This window comes from Lutjanus erythropterus, chromosome 3 (genome assembly GCF_056507025.1).
Source record: "Lutjanus erythropterus isolate fLutEry1 chromosome 3, fLutEry1.hap2, whole genome shotgun sequence".
NCBI classification, from domain to species: domain Eukaryota; kingdom Metazoa; phylum Chordata; class Actinopteri; order Lutjaniformes; family Lutjanidae; genus Lutjanus; species Lutjanus erythropterus.
The window spans coordinates 29113425-29136283 of NC_139319.1; the positions used below are offsets into that span (position 1 = coordinate 29113425).

The 22859-nt window shown below is 39.3% G+C and overlaps 1 protein-coding gene across 4 annotated transcripts in view; it reads right to left on the reverse strand.

The window, feature by feature from the left end:
• Nucleotides 1-14987: 14987 nt before the first annotated feature.
• The window catches only part of sh3pxd2aa (SH3 and PX domains 2Aa), a 134535-nt gene continuing 126663 nt past the window's right edge, over nt 14988-22859 (reverse strand). For 2 of the 4 annotated variants that reach the window (XM_084715693.1, XM_084715692.1), the window contains 5 exons: nt 21272-21678; nt 21127-21141; nt 20145-20194; nt 19502-19621; nt 14988-18210 (listed from right to left, as the gene is read on the reverse strand). In XM_084715693.1, the coding sequence (XP_084571819.1) occupies nt 16192-18210; nt 19502-19621; nt 20145-20194; nt 21127-21141; nt 21272-21678 (2611 nt within the window). In that variant the 3' untranslated portion in view covers nt 14988-16191. The remainder of the gene's footprint in view (nt 18211-19501; nt 19622-20144; nt 20195-21126; nt 21142-21271; nt 21679-22859) is intronic. The other 2 variants (XM_084715695.1, XM_084715694.1) reach the window with 1 other exon arrangement.

The window sequence follows — 22859 nt, forward strand, 5'->3', positions numbered from 1 at the left end:
CAGAAATGGTAATTTCTCCTCAGGGCCAGCAATCTTTTTTTAAGAAGATGTGAACTATTTTCCCAAACTTTACAAACTACAACCATGCCTAATACACTGTGAGTGCTCATGATGAATTGACAGGTCCTCTAAAATAGTTCCCATAACAACACAGTCAAACGATTGTTGCCATGGTATCAAAAGCCACAACGGATACAACACAGCCTCCTGCCTTAACCCACAGAACACATAACTGTGTTATCTTGCCATTTTCCAAATCCCCCTAACAAATTACCAAATAATGCTGTTGTGTGGCACAAACTGTCACAAAATGTTCACTCAGAGGAGGAAAAAGCACACGAGTTTAAAGTTATTTTTGTAACATAAATCCATTTCCAATATTCAGTTATTAAAATGTTTAAGAACGCTTGTGACAGGCCTTTCACCAGCAGCAAAGATCCTTTACAGAAGTCAGTTCAGGGGCAGGGTTACAACAAAAGAAAAGCTTGTATTTTGAATATTTGTATGTTTCCTATCCCCTAATTTCAGTATAAGATGTCCCCCGATAATTCAGCTGTAAATACACCAACTCAGCAGTAAGCCATATAGCTTATTACAAGACATCACTCGAGGCTGAGAGGCTGTTTTTGAAAAAAATGACATTGTATTTCATTTTGTAGATAATCAACAAATGGGGCTCAAACCTATGCTGCTATGGTATTTGCCAGCTGTCCTTTTCTGGACAAATGCTGACAGTGATGTTTCACACATCCCTCCTCCCACATGACAGTTTGATTACGCTACTGCTTGAAGTGTTAATTCACATTTGAATGTTAACTTATGTATTTAGAGAAATAAATGATTTTTATTGGTGTGCTTGACTTGAAAAAAACAAAGAAAAAAAAAAGTTTTGTCTGTTTTGTTTTGTTGTTTTGTTTTTCTGAAGTTTGCTTTGATTGATAATCATGATTCTGAGATTTGTTTTCTTGTTCATCCAAAACCATGAGAATCTAAATTTATTCTTGTTTTCTAATCGTGAGATTATAGAGGGTTGCTTGTACCTTGCCGCAATAAGAGATATTGCAGTACACAATCAAAACCTAATTGCTTTGGGGTGCAAGATATAAACTCTTGGTTTTATTACAATCCCTGAATTTCAGGCGTTCTTTTTTTGTAATTTATCTTCTTGTGTGTAAGACCATGTTAGGGAGCCCTACTACCCATTCTGGTTTTATATCTCTTATCGTTATATAGTCTGAAAGCCATCGCTGTATGGCAATGATAAATGTCACTTTATAAAGCTACTGATTGTAATCTTGTAAATGTTTAGGCCGGTGTTGCTCTCTGAGACTCAAACGTGGCATGTTTTATTTTGTGCAGATGCTTCGACCAAATCAAAAAACATTTTTGTTTTGTTTTTCTTTAATACATTGTGTAAATGTAATTTCCTTCAGGCTTTTTTAAACATTTAAATCCATCAGTTTTTGGACCACATTAATTGATAAACTGTAGTTTATTGGAAGCTAAAAAAAAAAAAAAAACATTTGGCTGAACATCTGTAAATGACTCTGTCCACACCTTCATGAAAGGATATAATACCATTTTTATTTTTATTTAAATTTTTGCATCCAGAATACCCCACAGGCTCCTTGAATGTTACTGATCCTGCAATGTACTATTTATTTGTCCATTAATGATGTTTGGACTGATTCCTCCAAACCTGCTTTTCTTGCTTGTTTGCTTTCTTCTACATTGCCACTATACCAATATGACTCCTGTGTGTGCAGCCGCTCACACACAGCAGCACATTTAGAGATTCTTTCTGTAGCTCTTAGTACTTTTTGTCATGCATGAGTAATCTGTTCACTCTGCATGAACATCAGGACCAACGGTAGATGAGCATCAGTGTTGAACGCTCTTAGTGTTCATGTAGACTGGAACCAGTGGCTAGAAATATTATATATATGTCCAATGTTGTGACTCAGCAGCTGAAGTACTTTGCAAACCTGTATTTTCTTTCTTTTTTCATTTGAAACAACAAGTGTTTGTTTGTGAACTCTGTTCAGTGTGAGTCGGATGATTGTGGTTAATAAACTTTCCAGATGTGTTTGAGCAAAAAATTGTTTGTTTTTTTTCAAGGATGTAACATTTACAGAGATACAATATAAGGCAAAAATTAACACTTTCTATGACATTCACGTCTGTTATCCATAATAAGCACATTCATAATATGTTACAGTGCATACAAGGCTTTATAAAAATTAATATTTATAATCATGCATGACAACTTATGAGTGATAGTAACATACTATTTACTTAGCTATATGCCTTTGCAAGTTTTAGGCAAAGTGACAGCAGTGCATCAGGTTATTAATGCTGCCACTTTACTTGAAGCTCACAAAGTCTTGCTGTGGTGTATTATTTATGTTTCTGAGACATTATTCAGTTTCAGAAACTGTTATGACACATTAGAGCAGTTCTCTCTGTGTCTTTATAACTGGCTAAAGTTGTGGTAGTTACAATGTGCTTTGTAACCCAGAACTCTTCTTTCAGACACTATTGTCACTTTGACATATAGCATATTGAATATAAATGTTTGTGTTTTATAAAGCCCTATGAATGCATTATAATGTCTTATATAGCATTATAGACATGACCTTCATTGAAAGTGTTACCATAATTTGAAAGATGAAACAACAAGTACAATTATGATCTTACAAAGTTTTGGCTAACATGTCAGTAAACAATTGCTTATCACTTCATAACAAGCTGAGATATATTTGATAACATAATCACAGGGATTTTATAAATTAAAAAATAGCATTTAATGCAGTGTTAACATGCTAACATTGACATATAAAGAGTTTACTAAACAGATGCTGCTTAGACATCCAGCAAACACTTGAACAATGTTAGCATTCATCTGAAGTTGTGTCTCTGGCTAACATATTAACATACTAACTAATATTCACTCTTCTTTAAAGGTGCTATATAACATTCAGTAAAATCTACCATTTGCAAAATTCACAGAACAAATTCACTATATCAGTAATAGTGAGTTGTTGTGCATATTCTAGCCTGTCACTAATGAAAGCCGACATGTAACATTATGTACCCACCAAGGTACTTATGCACTGAGAAGAAAAGCTCCTAGCCAAGTTAGAGCTCTTTGGAAGCTTGTAGCTCACATGTACTAATATGGACTGTCTAGACCAGTTACCAAAACAAAGAACAGAGAACAGAGAACAGAGGACGTGTGACTTCACTCTCTGCTCAGGATGCCATTACTCCACTGTATCTTTAAATACCTTAACGTATCATTCCATAGCTGTTTCATGTGTTTTCATGTTTCAAAATCTCATACAGAACCTGTGAGCTTTGTTTTGGTCTCCACCAACCCGTTCACTACATTAGCTCTGGTTGGGCAGACAGCACACGGTTTTCTGTTTGTTTGCCGAAAACAGCTGCCTGCTGCTGCTAGACGCCACGATGAAGAGAGTGAAGAGACTGAACTAAAACAGTAAAGTTGAAGGCTGGAAAACCAACAACCAAATAAGCTAAAACGAGGGGAAGTGCAGATTTGGCTGACAGCAATCTGTGGATTTGTCACTATGACAGTTACACATAGTCATTTGATAACATTAAGATATTGATTAGTGCAGCTTTAAACTCATAACACTCCATTTGTTTTATGTGATCATTATGTTCACATTTTGTACCTAAAAAGGTCCTGCTGGAACAACACCTAATCTTGTCATCTTTAAATGGCCACTGATTTAAAGTGTTTGGCCACTGCAAGAAAAAAAAACATGTTTATGCAGGTTGCTGTGTTTTCTGTGGTGCCAAAAATGCAGTATTGTCCTAGATTGCAACATCTGGAGATATAAACCTGGATAAGGTTTTTATATGCCACAGTATACTGTTGAAACCTCAGTATGAGCTTTACATATGCAAAACACAACCAGAATAAACCTGATCGTTACCAGGATACTATCATCCTGTCTGTATGGAAACACATTCAAAAACACAGCCTCATAATGGCTGAGATGGTGAAACGTTAAGACACATCTGCAGGCAGACGATCAGAAAGCTAGATACTGCTATGATCATGTATAAAGTGATATGAAAAAACGGGTTTTTCATGTTCTGTGTAAAAGCCATATCTTGAATCTAATCAAAAATAAGAGGATAAAGACTAGGATCCAAATGCACATGCAAATATACTCATTAGCAAGCTAAAGCTGCAGATTTATAAATGCTCTGTGCAGCAGAGGTGTCACAAGAGTCACTCTGGGCCCACTTATTATTTATTTGACTTTTCATTATGCAATATATTGAAAATAGACATTTCGGTGTCAAGTATTTAGTTACAGTAGCATTTCTTACTCCATTCAGCACATCACACATAAGATATAGTACACTAATACATTTGGAGTATGTCTACCTTTCATTATTACATTATACATACAAATTAAGACATTAACACAATTAAGTCTTGTGCTTCTATAGACACCAGATGTTTTCTTGTAGTTTTAATCAGCTGAACACAAGACAAATTTCTACTTTTCAAAATAAAAGTCAAAGTCTGTTTGTAAATCCAGTGTATTTCTACAATATTTTGAATGGTTAAGTTGGTGGTTGTAATATTTTCCACAATTAATAACAAAAATAGAGTTGATATGTTGACAAAACTCATCACTCAAGGTCCACTTACTTTTTCTGAAGCTTTCAGCTGCGTCACATGGCCGTACAGTACAGTCTAAAGTGGTTTCCTCATGATTTTATCTACAGGGATCGAGTGTGATGACCGCCCACCATAGAGTCTGGATCTGCTTGAGGTTTCAGTTTTTCTGTTATTCTGTTTTATGTTTGCCTGTTAAAAGGGAGTTTTTTTCCTCATCACTGTCACCAGAGTGCTTGTTCATGGTGGAAAATGTTGGGTCTCTGTGAATAATACAAGAATTAGAATCAGAAAGACAGGTCAGATAAGAAAGTTTTTTGACACTGTAGTGCAGAGCTGCAATCAATGATTAATCTATTATTAAATTAATCACCAACTATTTTGGTAATCGATTAATCGGTTTGAATATTTTTTAAGAAAAATAAATCTCTGATTTCAGCTTCTTAAGTGTGAATATTTTCTGGTTTCTTTACTCCTCCATGAAAGTAAACTGAATATTTTTGGGTTGTGGGCAAAACAAGACATTTGAGGACACTGATCAACATTTTTCACCATTTTCTGACATTTTATAGGTAAACAACTATTAATAAATGGAGAAATTGAGAAAATAATCAACTATGAAAATAGTTATTGCAACCCTACTGTAATGAAAAACTCAACAAAGAAGTATTCACAAAGATGGCTGTGCTGCTCTTCAGTTATAAGAGTCGGATTATAAAGAGTATATTTAAGACCTGCTCTTTATGAAAACTGCTTCCTGTTGTGATGTGACCCAATCTAAATAAAACTAACTTGACTGTTTGTCTGTTTACTCGAGTCAACTGTTTGCTTCAAACTGTTGCCAAACATTGTCTCCCACTTCACATCATGCTTTGTGGTCTTTCTTCTTTGTTGGTATAATAGTGGGCATTCTAATGGAGTGTTAATGATGTTTACATGCACTTGACCTTTGACACCGAGACCTAAACAAATGAAATGTGAGCCGGCTCACAACACAGATGAAGCCAGCCATGTGTTTTGAGGTGGGGGTGAAACACAAGTCATGTGGAGGCCCAGACCCTCTGTTACATCACGTCGGATGGCCTCCGTCTCAACCACAGCTGCTGGGGGTGGGGGGCTCGCCGTGACAGGTAGAGGATTAGAAGATCAGTGGAAATACTTGTGTATGTGCCCCTACCAAAATGACTGCACTATAAATTCATGAAGCACCTCATCCAGATGTCTCCTCAGAGCGCTCTGATAGCTATCTGTCTATCTGTGTCTGCAATAGCCGACTCATGACATCTCCATATAAAAGAATTGACTAAGGGATATGAATACAATGAGTAATAATTTCGTGAAAAGAATAATTCAGACAAGTGTATCTAATACTTGTCATTGTTTGGTTGAGTATTCATAACCCTGCTGCCAGAGACCATCATCCTTGAATGTTCACACCCAATATTATTAGATATAGTACATATAAAAAAGGACGGATCATAATAGAATTTCATTTCAGCACTCAATGTCAACGTACATATTGAGTATGTAATGTGCGAGTCTATTCATATGAATATCTGTCTGTCCTATCAGCATTGATGCTGTCTGGTGGAGAATTTGAAGCAAAGTCTGGTTCAACAGAGCCATCTAGTGGGACAACATTGTTACGGTCACCTGTGTGTTAACAGAGGATTTAATTCAAGCATGATTATTCTGGGTACAAAAATGTAATTACCTGTGAGACAAGAACTGATCACCTGATTTAAAAGGTTCACTATTTACAAAATCCAACTGATTTAAACTGCACTTACCAATAATTTTTTTTTTCATATAAAATTGGGTGAAATGACTGTATAAAATGAGAGGTGTCACTCTTAATGTCAAACCCACAGAAAATTATCACTTGGGTTCTGCATTTCCCTTCAGTTTTACTGAGTGTATCTTTTTCACAGCAGCCATGTTGATGGGAAAATAGGGTATAAACAGTTATTATCAATTATAATAATAAGGTCCTGTTTTATTTAGTGTACAAACTTTTTCATGTCAGTGCCCCCGAACAGATGCACATTAGACCATGTACTCCAAGTGTGAGAAGATTTTGTCTTAAGGAATCCCATCTGAGCATTTTTTATATATAGGTTGTAAGATAATTAAGTTTCAAAATCAATCTATGATCAAATTAGAATAACTATAAATTACAACCAGTCAAAACAACCAAATCTATAAGACCCCTATTGGTACCTGGACCACAGTTTGAGAACCACTAGTATAGCAGAGCATTTCCAGTGAGCCAACATGCACAGTAGCATAAACCTATAATATGTAACATTTCCACATGAAAATGCTTATATATTTTGTTAAGTTGTGTACTTGCATCATTTTAAATGCGTCCAAAACTGTTTAAACACAGAGAAAACCATAATTTATTCAAGGTAACGGTTTCCTGCTAGCCATTGACATCTAGTTGTTAGTTGCTATAACTTAAGAGAGAAGAAGGAAGTCGACAAATGTGACTAAACATAACATCGTAAGATCTGTCTTTACCCCACTATTTCATGTCAAAATGACTGCTGTGAAAATGGTCTGATAATCCACTGTATGCTACCTGCTTAGCACCAAATCACAGTGAGCATAGAAGAACATTCAGCAGCTAAAAAACATATTTTGTAGAGACTAAAACTAAGCTAACTTACTGCGTAGCTAAAAGGAGAGTTAACACTGGACTTGTTCTGTATTTGCAGGATGTCTTAACTGGCAGCCAAGTGTCAGCTAACATTTGCCAGAACATCTTTATTAAGTGTCAATATGTTAATGTTTGCATGTTAAAGAACTAATAAATCCACTACACTACCTGTTTTGCAGCAAACAACAGTTAACATAGACGAACATTGTACTAAAAAGCAAGATATTTTTTGTGGAGACAAAGGAGAGTAAATGTTGCACTTGAACATGTCAGGACAGAAACACAAACTCCAAATTAATGCTGATGCTGTTCTGTGTCTTCTGGATGTTTTACAGGCAGCTAAGAATTCTCAGAATATCTTTATTTAATGATAATATGCCACTGTTAGCATGTTAGCAATGTTTTAAACACTCAACGTTTATAAAATGCAGCCTGTTACATCAGCCAACTACATCTCAGTCTGTAAAGCATGAATGATAGCCTGACCTCCTGAATCCTCCTGAAAAAACCTGTATTTTCCTTTATGAGCTGAAGATTTGTGGTGCTTCTTTGGGACAGAGGTGTAAGCATATATTTCATGTAACTTTAGACACAAGTGATAAATCTTTCCACACACGTTTGGATACAGGAGAGCAAAAAATTCTCGTCTCTCCTCTTTAGTGGGAAACTGGGGCTCCGAGAGCTCATTCGTCTTCATTCATTGCTCTCAACCTCCTCACACTTTTCTCTCATAAGTCATACCTCGCTATATATAACCAGCTGCATTGTTCGGCTCCTTCACATCTAAACTCACTTAATCTGGCTTTCACAATAAGAGCGAATAGAGATAAATGTCTCAATCTGTAACATTACTGTCACATGTTATCTAGCTATATTGCGAGCCGGAAGGGGGTTAGCTGCTCTTTATCTGCAGCAGTGCATGTGACTGGAAGTGTGAGGCAAAAATGAAAAAGGAGCCAGTCTAAAACAACAAAGATAATACATTTAATATTGTTTCTCTTTTGGGCAATGCGAGATACAATGTAAACATGTACAAGATACAAAAAAAGGAACAAGACTTTTCAAAATGAAACGGTAAGATAAGAAAATGCCCTGTTTTCAAAAGGAATGCACATGTGCAGAATAATGTCTCCAATCAGGAAGGAATTTGAACAGGATTTGCTTTCGTTGAATTTAGTCCGAGTGTACTGACGCTTTGAACAGATACGTGCGAAGCTTTGTCACGTATCATTTGGCGGGGAGATGACTCATCACTGAATGATTCACTGACATTTACAGTGGAATAAAGGATCCTTAGCCTCCTCATGGCATATCTTTTGAAAACAAGGAGTCTGCAAGAGTTAAACACAATTTGCATAACAACAATGGTAATTTTAAATAAACAAAAGAAAATAATAGCACCTCCTTTGGTCCAACTCGAGGCCTGTAGTTGTTATTGTGTTTGTTAGTGTGGTTGACATGCTGGTAACAGATTGTTTTTGTCAGGATGACAGATCAAGAGCTTGATGGCATCGGGCTTCCAAGTGTTTTTTTTTTTTTTTTTTGGCACACTGCTCTCCACAGCAGGGTGGTGGCAAATTTTATTCTAGAAATGCAACATCGAGACTAAAAACAGGCTCCACCTTCCCATCAATCTACTTCAGCTGTAACTCGACATCTATCACCCCTGACAGCTCACCTCCACCTTAAAAATGTGGCTGAGCACCGGTGGCTCCCGCGCAGAATGGCAGCAGCCGCAGTGTTCTTGATTAGAAAGCTGTTAGCGCTGGAATATCGTCTGACTGGCTAAGGTTAATTAAGACACACTGTTGTGCTAATTAGAAACAGGGATTCAAACAGAGACAAAGAAAAGTGCCACAGAGACACAGCGGCATGCCTCATTCCTCGACACAGCCTCTTTTCTGGAGCTCGGAGACAGCTCCCGCTGATGCCTGCTGGCGCGTCAAACAATTGCGACTCTGTGAGGAAGTTTTCAGAATGACATAAATAATCAGCATTCCCTGATTCACACACTTGCTGATTTTTTTTTCCCCCACACCAACTGCTTGAGAAAAAGCCTCGCAGCTTCGCTTGTTCTTGTCTTTTTTCTCTTATGCTCAAACAAAAACTAGATATTAATTAAAAAAAAAACGTACAAAATCATCCCCCTGAATACCTCCCACCTGCTCCCACACACTTACTAAAACTTTTCTTATCAAACCTACACCTCCTTCTATCAAGCAACTGCCTTTATTAACTCAGAAATCACGCCGCTCCAGAGCTGGGTGCCCTTTTTTTTTTAATTTATTTCCATTAAGAATTAAAGCTCGTTTCATTAGATGTGAATAAACCCTTCAAATCCTTTGCTGCACTTTTACAACATTCAATTATTTTCTCAACAAAACTCAAAGGAATAAAGCAAGAAAAAATCCTCCATTTGAAGCCATTTTTGTCTTATTCCAAAAAACTTTTTTTTTTTTTTTTTAACACCCAGCTCAACTCTCACGCCCTCAGGGCTACACAAGATCTGAAGACACCGTCAGTAAAAGAAACTAAGATCAGACGTAGGATGAGTTTTAAAAGTTATTCTATAGACAGAGAGTGAGACTGAGAGAAGCTGCTGTTGTGTGAACCCATTTGTCTCGCACTTTTGCAGTTTCTTGTGAAGCAGCTTCAAAAACGTCAAGTGCTGCAATTAAAAACATTGTTCGGGGTAATGAGATTTCACAGCCCAGGTTTGGGAGCAGAGAGCTCAATAGGTCTGGCACTTTTAAAGGGTGGGTAGAAGCAGTTTGATAAAATAGGCTTCCCGTTCGAAGGGATTATTTTTCTTAGTTTTTCAGAGTGGAAATAGTAGCCTTTTGTCTCCCTCCTATCAAAGCAGAGCTCCTCTCACCTCGCTCCCACCTTGTCTCCTAGAATCCACTATCTGATCCATCTCATGTCTCCCTGCATCCTGCTCTCGCAAATCTCCTCCCTGACCTCTAAATTCTCTTCTCCTGAGCGCACCTGCAAACAATCCATCTCATCATGCAAAAAACACACACATGCACACAAACAACCGCCCACTCCCAAACCCCCCCCCAAACCCTCCTAGATATCTCAATCATTTCACCGGGAATAGACTGCTCGGCTGTGTCGAGGAAGACAGAGATGGAAATAACGTGGCCAGGGAAGAAAGAGAACTGGGGGAGCAGAAAGGAAGTATCGCTAGGAGGAATACACTACGGCAGCGGCTAGTGTTTGGGATTACAGCGCTTAAGGTGCTTCACGCCTGAGAGATGCCGTCCATTTGTTAAAATAAAAAGAAAGCGAGGAATAAAACAGCATGCCGGCATCGCGGAGCTGTCTCACCCGGACGACCTCCGGGAATATGTCAGGAAACTCATATATTTCCTCTGGCATGAATGAATCCTCATCATCGTCAAGTGTGTGTTGGCATGTGCGCTCGGTTGTACAGGTGGAATGCAGAAATATTACCTCCGCCAATTCCATTTCCATTCTGCTGTGTGGATGCACGCACGTTTAAGAGCGCCGCGGCTGAGATAGGCTGAACTGGTAGGCCATGATTGAAAAAGAAGCCTAGAACTTTAAGAAATGGTCAGACATTTTGGGAAATACAGTGAACTTAATTGCTTTCTGGCTAAGAGTTAGAAAATAAGATTGAGACCACTCTCATGCCTGAATGCTAAGTATAAAGCTAAAGCCAGGAGATAGCTAGCTTAGTTTAGCATATAAACTGGAAACAAGAAAGTTAAGTAGTGAAATTCTGCTGCTGCTGACTTTTTTAAAGCTTTTTGACAGAGCAAGGCTGGCTGTTTTCCCATGCTCTTAGTATTTATGCTAAGCTAAACTAACCACCTCCTGGCTTAAGCTTAATATTTAAAAGTCCTGTTTGAATGATAATTTATTTCAGAGGTTTTCAATAAGTGGTTAAAAATCCAGTCTTCATGTTAGGCTAAGCTAACCTAAGCTAACAATTTCATGGCTTTAAACACGTTTTAAACATATAAATATATTCTATATATTCTAATAGCTTGTTAATAGTTCTTACAGTTCCTAAGTCCTGCCCTATGCAAGCTTGGTACCCAGTCTCGGTCAACTCTCTCCTTTCCTGTTTCCTGTCCTTCGATGTGTTAAATGTTGGACGTGTCTATGTTAAAAACGAACAACCAGTACTGAAGATGGTTAAGAGATGTTGCCGGGGGATCTGTAGAGACAACTTATACTGAAGATAGTCACATCTTGAGTTAGCTTTTGTTTGCAAAATGCTAACTACCTAATGATTGATATTGTAGAGTAGCTAGCCTGTAACATTAGCTATCAAATGCAACTAGCTAGCTAAAAACAAATGTAGATTAACTAGTTAGTTAACTAGCATTTTGCTAAAATTATCTAACTTGAGATGCAACTATTTATGGTACATGTCACTTTTACAGGCCCTCCAGCAACATCGTTCAAACACCTACAAAATCTGGTTTTCATATCTAAGTGTAGGAAACAGGTAAGGAGAAAGCTGACAGAGGTTTGGAACTTGCTCGACTGTTACTGCAGCACTGACTGAAAAGGTGTGGGACTTGGGAAGGGAAAGTTGTCCTATTCTTCTCCCTCGTTAATGGTTCAAGTGAGTACAGAGAAACTTTCTCCCCTTAGCAGATGGATGTGAAAACAAATACTGCATCATTCTCCACATTGAAGCTCAAACGCCTAAGGGAAGTAACAATAAGCAAAACGCATTTTTGAGAGTCGGGGGGCTTTAACAACATCTTAATGTAATGAGAGTGATATCTATTTTCTCATCCAACTCTTGGCAAGAAAGCAAATTAGGGTATTTCACCAAATGTCAGATAATTTCTATAAGGTGGCGTTTTACTACAAACTATCCCAAAAAAGGATTTATAGACCAAGCCTCAGTAACAATCCAGGGAACTTGATGTATTGGCCTGTACACACAGGAAGTCTTTAGCACAATGACATATTCACCTGTAGCACATCGATAAGGCCTGCCTGGGGCTCAGCAAAGGAAAAATAAAGGTTTTTCTATTTTTGGCGTATATCCTAGAAGATGATGGGTTGAACTGAAATGGCCTGAAGGAGCGTTCATCTCCCCACTCTCTTGTTTACCATCGAGACTCTCCCGCTGACGTCTCTTTGTCCGCTGTCACCGACGGTTCCAAATATCACCTTTGCCATGGTGATCGGTGAGGAGAAAAGTCTGACTTGGTTTGACAGCGGTGGGGTAAATGTCAAAAGAGGCATCCGCATAGGTGCAGAGAGGACACACTTCAGAGGGAAAACAAAACAGAAAAAGAAAGAGAAAACAACAACACAAAAACAAGAAACTATCAAAATTCCATTCAGGCACGAACGTGACAGCTCAGAGCAGGGCCACTGAGGCCCCTGATGATGGGCCTATGACTCTCCATCTGTGGAGAAGACCCCCAGATGGCTGTAATGTCAATACAGAATAGGTCAGCGGGTTTCTGCCATGCCATTCACAAATCACTGTCCACTGCTGATCCGGGGCGGGAGGAGCAGGGGCTCTCACGTTATAAAAGTCCATCACGTCAGGATTATAATGAGATGTCACATACAACTGCTTTGGTCCAATGAGATTTCTGATGCTTTTAGGGCCTTTCACATCTGCTCTTTTAAAATGATACACTCGAAATGATAGTAAAAGCTCATGACTGGCAGTTTGACTGGGAATATCCGCTCCCAACAGATATAATGGAATTGTTCACGTTTTTTTTTTTTTTTTTTTTTTTTCCTCGTTAGACCTGTGATATTTTTCCTCTTGTTGAAGCATGATGTGCTTCTATTGCACATTTCCTCGTGGGTATATTTCAGAATTTGACAAAAAGGGAAATAAGAAAAAAAAGTTAAAGCATGAATGAAGATACACAGCTAAATGTAAGCTTGACACAGAACGATTCCCTTGCTATTTCAGCCAAGTAAATTCAGCTCGATCAAAACAAAACGATATGCAATAATAATATGTGCTGGAGCGAAATGTTAAAAGTGATTCAACACATTTACATAATGCCTTCGTCGGGTTGGGAGGGAGCCTTGTTGCCTGACAGCAAATATCAAGTATCTAATTCTTTTTTTTTTTTCTTTCTTTTTATAGGTCCTCATACATTTTTTAATTGCAAATACCTACATTCTCAACTAAATGATGTTTTTCAAATTTCTGTTGACTGGAGGTATTTTGCACATTTAGATTAATGAAGCCCAATCATAATCTGTTTAATGCTATACAGTCATATTTTGAATGGGGGAATAAGATGATTGTCAAACCATGATAAGATGTCAAACTATTCATAATAAATATACATAAAATCAGGCATTATGTAAAGCACAATAAAGATGAAGGAAGTGCCCATGATTTGCCAAAGTTGCAGCACACAGCATAGAGGGAAAAAAAGGGAAAAAAAACACCTTTTTTTTAGATGTTCAAAAAAATAAATTATCGCTCAATACAAAACATGTGCTACAAAAATATTTTAGCTGCACTGAGATTTAAAGAAAACAGTAAAAGAAAAAACATAATGTGTCTGTACAATTATCGGTGAGACTCACTGACCAGCAGTGCATTTCTTATTGCACTGAGGTAGGACAGCTGGTAAGCCTTGTGGATGGGATAAAAACACTTTGTAGTACCTTTGACCTCCCACAAGAGGGCTATATTTCTCCAATTCTACTTAAAGTTTGGCATGATCACTGTCATGGAGAGAACTTATCAGAGTTCCATCTCTCATTTGAAATTAGTGAAAAAAAAAGAATAGAAAGATATTAAATAATAACAAAAATGTATTCAATAAATAATATGCTGAATATTTACTGCATCTTTACATTAATGCACCATAAAAACAGGTTTAAAGTGCACTAATTCACAAAACAGAACCACTTCGTTCCTCATTATTGTCACTGTGTGATCACAGAGCAACAAATTAAAACAAACAAAAACAAATATGGTTTTTGCTAAAATAGATAACTGCGATCTAGCAGGTACTGTACTTTGTTTAATACTATGATACTGTCCAGCAGAAACATAATGAAAAGTTAGTGTTCAGCCTCATATAGAGAGCTCACACACATCGTTAGAAAATGTATTTCAGCAGTCTTGAACATCAGCCATTTGAATTTTGAAAGTTGGATTTTAGCTCAGAATTTCAAATTCTCTTATTTCACTTCTGAATTAGGGGAAATTTACCTCTGTCTTTATATTTATAGGAGATTCCTAAGACTTATTGACATGATCTTATAATATATGAGTTGAAATCCAACTATAATTTGGAAGAAGTGAAAAAAAAAACTAAACTTTGAAACAAGTTTACACACGATGATGTCCTCTATTTAATTCTAACATCTATACCGCACAGCAATATCTAATATTGTTTACTTCTTGTTTCATAGCTCTATAATTTTGAGAAGTGCTTCTAGGTACTGATAGGAAACTTTGTTTTAGGCATTTTGTTGAATATGCTGTATTACGTGTACCATAAATAAATAGTAAACTCACAAAAAACTCTTTGGTTTGATCACATTTTGGGCTAAATGCTGTGCAAATATGTCCCTGGGATTCAATTATTTCACTGCGTTTCCAGTACTTAATATAGCTCCGCAACAGCGGCATTATTATATGTCTACAGAACAAAATATGTACAAAATCAATTGTTCCTGGAACTACAGCAAACCTAAACCTTTGTAAACTAATTGTTTTCATTTTTTGAGGTTATTAGCTACTCAGATAAGAGGTGGTTTTGTTACAAGTTGTTTGATTTTCCAGGAAACTAAAATATCCGACTATTATTTTCAAGTTTCACAGGTTTTTTTTTTTTTTTATACATCTGTTCTCCCAGATAGTTACATCTGGGATTAAAAACATGAATATTAACATAAATTTCTGGGGCTTGATCTACAACAAAACTATGCCAATTTATCAAACCTGAGCACCTACAGTATACTTTGCCCACTGTGTCAGATGGTGGCAGACATGAGGCAGGAGCTTTAACGTTCCAATTCCAGGCTCTTTGTGGAAAACAGATGTCACAAGAAAGCAGAAATAATTCTCTAAGGAAGACTTGCATCAACACAAGACATGATAACATGAACAATGAACTAAATAAAAATACTGATAACAAGATTAAAATGTTGTTTTAGTCTGCTTGATGACTTGGTGGCTTAAAACAAACAAATTCTCTGGTGACTTGAGTTCCTTAAATCTCTGTTTTTCTTTCTGTAATCTGTGTTGGACCAATTAGAGCACTTAAGATCAAAGCTTTGCACTTTGTTTGCTCTGTATAGTGGAGCTCTTAATTGGTTATGGAAATACTCTTGTTGGTGTTCATAGGCCTATGGCACTCTTAAAAGATTTGGTTGATTTCATGTTTTGCCATCCACCATTTAGGACCTCCATTCAGGTGAACAAATACAAAAGGCACTTATCGGCCATCATGATCAGTGATGGGCAGGAATAAGCATAGCCATTGCCCTGCTCAACTTCTGTATTACATGATGCAAACCTCTTTAAGAGGTTATCACTCCCATTCATAACATTTCTCAATGACACTGTCCTCTTCAAATTTCCTCACTCACAGTTGACCAATCCCATGTTTCTGTCTCTCATTCTCAGCCAAAATATTTAAAATCTTTACACTCCTCTTTGAATACATTTTAGTAAACCAGCACTAAAAGTGTCCTTCCTTATCAGATTAAAACATCTTTCTTTTTACACACAGTCTTTTAATAAATGTACATTTTCAAGGACATATTGCTTAGGGGAGATTGTGGGTAACATTCCCTAGAATTGACGCCACCCACGTCCTTGAAGACATCAAAAGGGGGAGGTGGGGCAATGGGTAGAATAAAGATGTGGGGGCAGGTTTTACTTTTTCCGCTCTAGATAGTTGGAGGGGACCCAGCCCTTGCGGGGAAGCAGGCTGTCCTGCACCTGGCAGTACCACCATCCATTGGGGTTTCTCTCCAAAACCTCCAGACAAGTGCCCTCAGTGAAACCCATAGTCTCCTCATCACCACGATAGTCAGCGATGGACACGTACACATCCCTGCCAAGGTTATTGTGGATCAGTTGGTTCTTCTCTATGGGCTTGGGACGGACTGTGGACACAGGGATGCCATTGCGTTGGTTAACTCTGCTAAGGGCGTCCTGGACATTGCTTGTGCTGAATGAGCTCCCTGAGGACCCCAAGCTGGAGCGCTCGGCAGGCCTCGTCTGGCTTTCGACAACTACATGTGGCCGCACGGTGCTGAAGGAGGCATTTCGGCGAACACCAAGAGTGGCTGAACCAGAGCCGTAGTGATCACTTCTGCCAAGAGAGTCATTTCGCCTGAGAGACCCTGTCATGTAGTGCGCATCCTTGGCTGGCTGTGTTGTGGTCACAAACACAGACTGAGGCCTCACCGCTACCTGGCGTACCCCGTTTCTCATCCGAACCCCGCCATTAACCATCCCGGATGGCTTTGAGAAGCCACCAGGCGGCTTGGAAGGGATTGGCGGAGTGTTCCTCCTCAAGCCTTGATGCTGCTGGCTCAGACCTTGAATATTGATATTGTTCAGGGTCAAAACATGCTGCTCATTCTTCTCCAGGCTGTTGGACTTACTCCCACCACTCCCATGTCCATCTGACTCTAACCCGCCTGCATCACCCACTTGCCTAACAGGTTCCAGGTAGTATGAGGGAGCCCAGCCCTCCTCGGATCCCCAACGGATGTACCACCAACCGCTCTCCTGTTTCTCCAGGACCTCGACCTCCACCGCAGCTGGAAAGCTGATCTCTGAGTCCTGGACCTTCTTATAGGCGTCCACGGAGCGGTAGAGATTAGGGCCTTCCACATCTGAATCCCCACGGCTCCCTTTGGAGTAAACAGAGGAGAGATCTGAGGTACTGCGTGAACACATTGAGTCCTCTGACGAGATAACAGAGGCTGTTTCAGAGTCGTCTCCTCGAGTAGGTTTGAGACCATGTCGATACTGACTTGTAGGCCTCAGCTGCCGTCTCAGAGAGCTGATGTCCATCCTCTCAGGGCTCTGGGGCTCTGATTTGGTCAGGAGTGGCTTAGGTCTGACAGAAGGCTTGGGCCTGGTGGAGGGGCTCTGACCTATTCTCTGCTCCACATCCCGGCTTAAGGCAGGGCCTTTCTTGGGGCCTCTGCTCAGTTCATCTGATGAAGAGTGGGGGCTGTTGTCCTGCGATCTGAGGCTGATGTCTATGTGTCTGCCCAGGGTCTGGCTTCTCCGATTCATCTCTGGCGTCATGGTCTTCATGGGTCTACCAGCTAAGGGTGAGGACCCAGAGGGTTTGCGTGGGACTGTGGAGGAATGGTAACTCCTTGGAGAATTTGGTTCACTGGAACCTTTAACCGAAGTTGTGTCAATGCCACTGCTTCGCCTGAAGCCGTCATTCTCATAGATACACTCCTCTTTTGCAACCTCTTCTACAGACCTGAAGGAAGCTCTTCGGTGGGTGAACACAGGGGAAGCCTTGCACACGGGAGGAGAGGCCTTGCAGGAAGGAGGGGAGCTGCGATACTTGTCGCTGACCACGCTGCTGATCTTTACATCCAGGGTGCGCTCGTCCTTCAGGGAATCTGTGTCTGATTCACCTTCACATCCAATTGCAGGTACATCATATTCAGGTTCCTCATACACGGGCCTGCTCGGCGGCTCCGAGGCTTTAGAGGCAGAGTTGGCAGGAGGGGGAGCCTCTTCTGAGTCTTGTTTTTTAACAGGTGGAGCTGGAGGTGGGACTTTGGGACGTGTTAGGGTGCTGGTTCGACGGCTCAGGTTGGGCTTCTTACGCTTGTCGATGTAGGAGCATGGGGCCCAGCCCTCCATCTCTCCAATCTGCACATACCACCAGCCTCCAGGGTTCTTCTCTATCACCTGGACAACATGAAATGGAAGATAAAGGATATCAAAATGAGTTCCTTTCTTTCTATAGGTTTTAACAACTTTGTTAAACTTTGATACAAGTTAGGGCTAGATCAGATGATAAAAACACATGCTTTCATCACATAAGCTATTACAGTCTACTTGCAGACATTAAAGGGGAAGTTCGGATCATTTAATGTAGGGTTGTATAAGGTGCTGATCAGTAGTTAATGTGTTATGTACAGTAGAAGCCAGTTGGCATGCTCCAATTGTGGAGAAGCACAGATGGGCACCAGCATGGAAGCTAAGTGATGTACTGCTGTGAACAGTTTCAGCAACAATAAGTATTTTAGCCACTTAAAAAGGTCAACCTAAAAAATAACAGTACCAATTTAAATGTACACTAGATTAAGAATATTTTCACTGATCTACTTTGCTTTCAGACAGCAATTTTCTATGGGAAATGCTGTTATATTAGCCATATTTCACCCTCTCCACATCAACCGAACTCCATGGGTGAAATCAGTAGTTCTACCTGGCAGAACAAACTAGTTGCTGGTCTACCACTGCCATAGTTTGTGTTATTGTATGACTTTGATATTTTAAAAGGATAGCTCAGATTTACCAAAATCACACAACACAAACTAACCAACAGTTCGAGACAATGGCACACCAGCAATTTCCATGTTCTGAAAGGTAAAATTACTATTTTCACCAATGGAGTTTGGTTGGTTTGGACAAAACAATATTTGGCTTACAACAGTGGTTTCCGATTGGAAAAGATAGCAAGGTAAAACGGTGAAAACATTCTAAAATATAATGTACACTTAAATTTATGTTTTTTTTAGGCAAATCTCTGTAAGTGGCTAAAATACCTTTTGTTACTGACCATGTCCACTGCAGTACATTGCTTATCTTCCATGCTGTTGCCCCTCTCTGCCTCTCTAAACTGGATGCATGCTGATCAGCATCTACTGTAGGTAATACACTGACAATCCTTACTACTGATAAGTACCTCATACACCCCCACATTAAATAATCCGAACTATCCCTTTAATGTGGACACACTGTCTAGAGCTGCCAACCCAACGTAACTTGAACTTAAGCAGACTTGAAGGAATGAATGTTATTTTCATCTCTCTACCTGAGTCTCACTAATTCTGGCTACATAACCGCACTGAAACACAAATCTCAAGGTCGCATCTCGATTGCCTCAGCTTTCCTGTGCACTCAGCTGACATACATATTCAATGAGCCATGACTGTCTCATCACAGGGACAACAATGTAGACCTGGCCTCTTACATCAGCCTTTTGTCCTCCACGGAAACTGATGCCATCAGAGATTGAGGACTGGAAATCTGCTATAGTGTAATACTCTGCTTCCACAGCAGGGGGCTCTGGTGGCTTGGGTAACTGGAATCCCTGCACAGCAAAGGGGGAGAGATGAGAGCAGCTGACATCATATCCAGCCATCATTATATTGTATCTAACTATGACTTAAGAATGACTATATTCTTATGGCTAAAAATATAATAAAGGAGACATCTTCAGACATTTCAAAATATGTATTTTGGCTGCATATGATGACAATATAACATATATTGTATGTAAATACTATAATATGCGTGTACATGGTGGTGGTTAGTGATGATCAAAGACATGATATTGCACTCGTGTCGTTACTGTTCTCTAATGGTTGCTATGCCAACTCTTGCAGTAATCTGGGAGCTAATTAATAATATTTCTATTTTATGTTGTTGTTCTTATGTAATGTATTTATGCTGTTTTGGAAATATTTTTCAGCTAGAACTCAAGTGTTTGTAAATGTGCTAGAACATTCTTCAATAGATCTGTCATGCTTGCATATTTCTGCTGAACATTTAATCATATTAAATAAAGTCCTCCCGGGTATCATTAAGAAGCAGTAGTTTGTTCATTTTCTTACCAAGTTTGTTTCTCTTCTCGGGGGAGGTTTTTGTCTCAGATTCGGAGAGCCTGAAAAACAAAGAAACATGTCATTGAAATGTATTTGCAATGCGCTTAAGCTACATCCAACAGTCGGGAACAATGGAGTTGTGTGCCTCATTTCTGCACACGCTAAGACAGAAATACTGATAGAGTCCTGTGCAGTCATGACCAGTCTGCATCAGGGATCTCCACCTTTACTTATAACCAATGCAGTCTCACTCATTATTGAAAAAAAAACACAATTCTTCAAGATAGCCAGCCTGGTGACACATCTCAGATCTCTACGCCTAAAGTAACCTAAAGTTCTCTTTCACAGCACTCATTTCCATGTCTCACTACTAAGTGTATCTTAATGACCAACCATCATCCCACCTCAAAGACAAATATGTGGATGAAGCAGGTCTACAGAGGAGCTCATGCTCAAGACAGCATGAGCAAGGCTTCAGTCAGATTGCTAGTAGTTTTATCAGTAGCACATTCTAAGAAGCTCATGTGTGTAATCATACTAATGCATTTTAGTCAAATTTTCTGATTATCTGGAATTGTGGTACACAGAGCAGAAATGTTCAGAGACACTATGAAAGATTGTCCAAGGGTTTCCCGGCTCACAGCAGGGAAACTGTGAGGTGAAATGAGTAAAACTGCATGAAAAAAGTTATCACTGTGGCTGTTAGCAAACTTGCAAACAACTATATTGAGCACAAAATAAATGTTCTTTGTGTGATAATAAATTCTCTAAATAAGATCATGTACTTCATGTGCAAAAATGTGTCCCATCACATGTTCAGGAACGAGGCACAGCTATGATGGCTGTATGTTCTTAGTATGTGAGTAATATGGATATCCACACAAAAATCCCATGTTAAATAGCCTCACAGGTTAGTGTGACATGGTATATGCTATTAGATTACACCACCACCACCACCACCATTACACACACCACCAGGCATGTAGCTTACCTATAGCATCAAAGCCTACACAAAAGGAAAGTGACATGTCTTAATGTCTTATGCACAGACTAAAAATCATCCTCTCCTTTGTTGCAACACATTTATTGCTTCATTCACTGGGACAATTGTCTTCTAACACACCACAAACACTCACCAATTTCCACTCTATGCGGCGCCACTCTGGCAACGGCTGGGGACCCGGGCTCGCCTCTGTTTTTACTTTCATTTAAGGCAGCACTCGCTGCCAATAAGCCCAGACATGGGCTGTTGGTGTCACGGCCTGCGCTCAGCCTCCTGCCTGTCTCTGCATTGATTTCAGAGTTATAGGGCATGGGCAGGCTGATCTCGCTCTTGGATATGTGGCGTTCCGGTGTGGTGCTACCCTCTCCATCTGTCTGGATGTCCTTCTCACTGACTGACTTCTTTTGTAGCAGATTGCTGATCTCCATGATGTTGCCAATGATCTCTACGGGGCCTGTCAGGGTCTTCTTGCGAGGGGAGAAGTCCTCTTTGACTTTTTTCAAGTAGGAGGCAGGGGCCCAGCCTTCTTTCCCTAAGTATCTGTTGATAGAAGACATAAAGACGTTTTGATCAGTAATGGGCATCATGCAAGAACAACTTATACAAACAGATTTGTTCCTAAGAGGTGTGTACCAGTGGTTTAGGAGAACTTTCCGCATTCACTAAATTTCTCGCATTTTGAATTTTCTTACAAGGACTAACACATTTGTAGTAGTGGTCCAGACCTGTTGTAGGGGTCATGTGCAGCTGCTGTTATCCAAACCAAAGTTTTACACAGGCTGCTTATTTATGACATTGAAATATTTATTACACTTCATATTCATGTCAATATTATCCTATTTTACTGCATTTCAAATTATAATATAATTGTAAATGAAGACATAAAGCCTCTCATCATTAATATAATGTTATTGTCACCTTCTGTCAGCTGTATTGGCCAAATATTTTCACATGCAGGTTTATGAAGTCCTTGTCAATGGGCACATCCTCACTTAATCTGTCCTCTGTCTCCATGATGGAAACTTCTCCTTGACCCCCTCTCCCCCCTCCCGTTGCAGTCATCAGCTGCCCCCTTGAGTTTTCAGTCGACTGCTGTCTTGATTGTTAGTTTGTTTGTTTCATTGTGTGACTTCGATTGATCTGAAGTACCCTTTTTAAATAATTAAGTCACACAAACAACAAACAAGCAAGCAGAAAAACAAGGAGACTGAAGCAGCAGTAGACCAGCAACTCCTGTGCTCTGTGAGCTAAAATAACAAAGGGGTCTGGTTGCTTTGGAGAGAGAAATATTTGGCTTATATAATGGTGGTTTCCCCTCGGAAAAAGGCTGTCTGATGGAAAGGTAAAGCAGTGAAAATATTCTAAATATGATGCCTATTTAAATTGATATTGATTTTTTTTTAGGCAGCTAAAATATGTTTTGCTGCAGTACATTGCTTAGCTTCCTACACCACTCCCACTGCTTCCCTCAACAAGGGACATGCCAACCACAATCTACTGTAGCTTAAACACTATCTATGGATAAGAACTGCATACCGCCCCACTTCAAATAACTGAAACTATTCCTTATAAGGATCACTGCACAAATTCTACACATAAAGGTCACAAAAATGGGGTCATGGAGTTTGAAGGGCACAGACATTGTCAGGCAGAGAGGGTAAAACAAAAGTATGCTATTGGCCACATTATGGGAAATGAGTTTTTGGAGCTTGGCTTATACA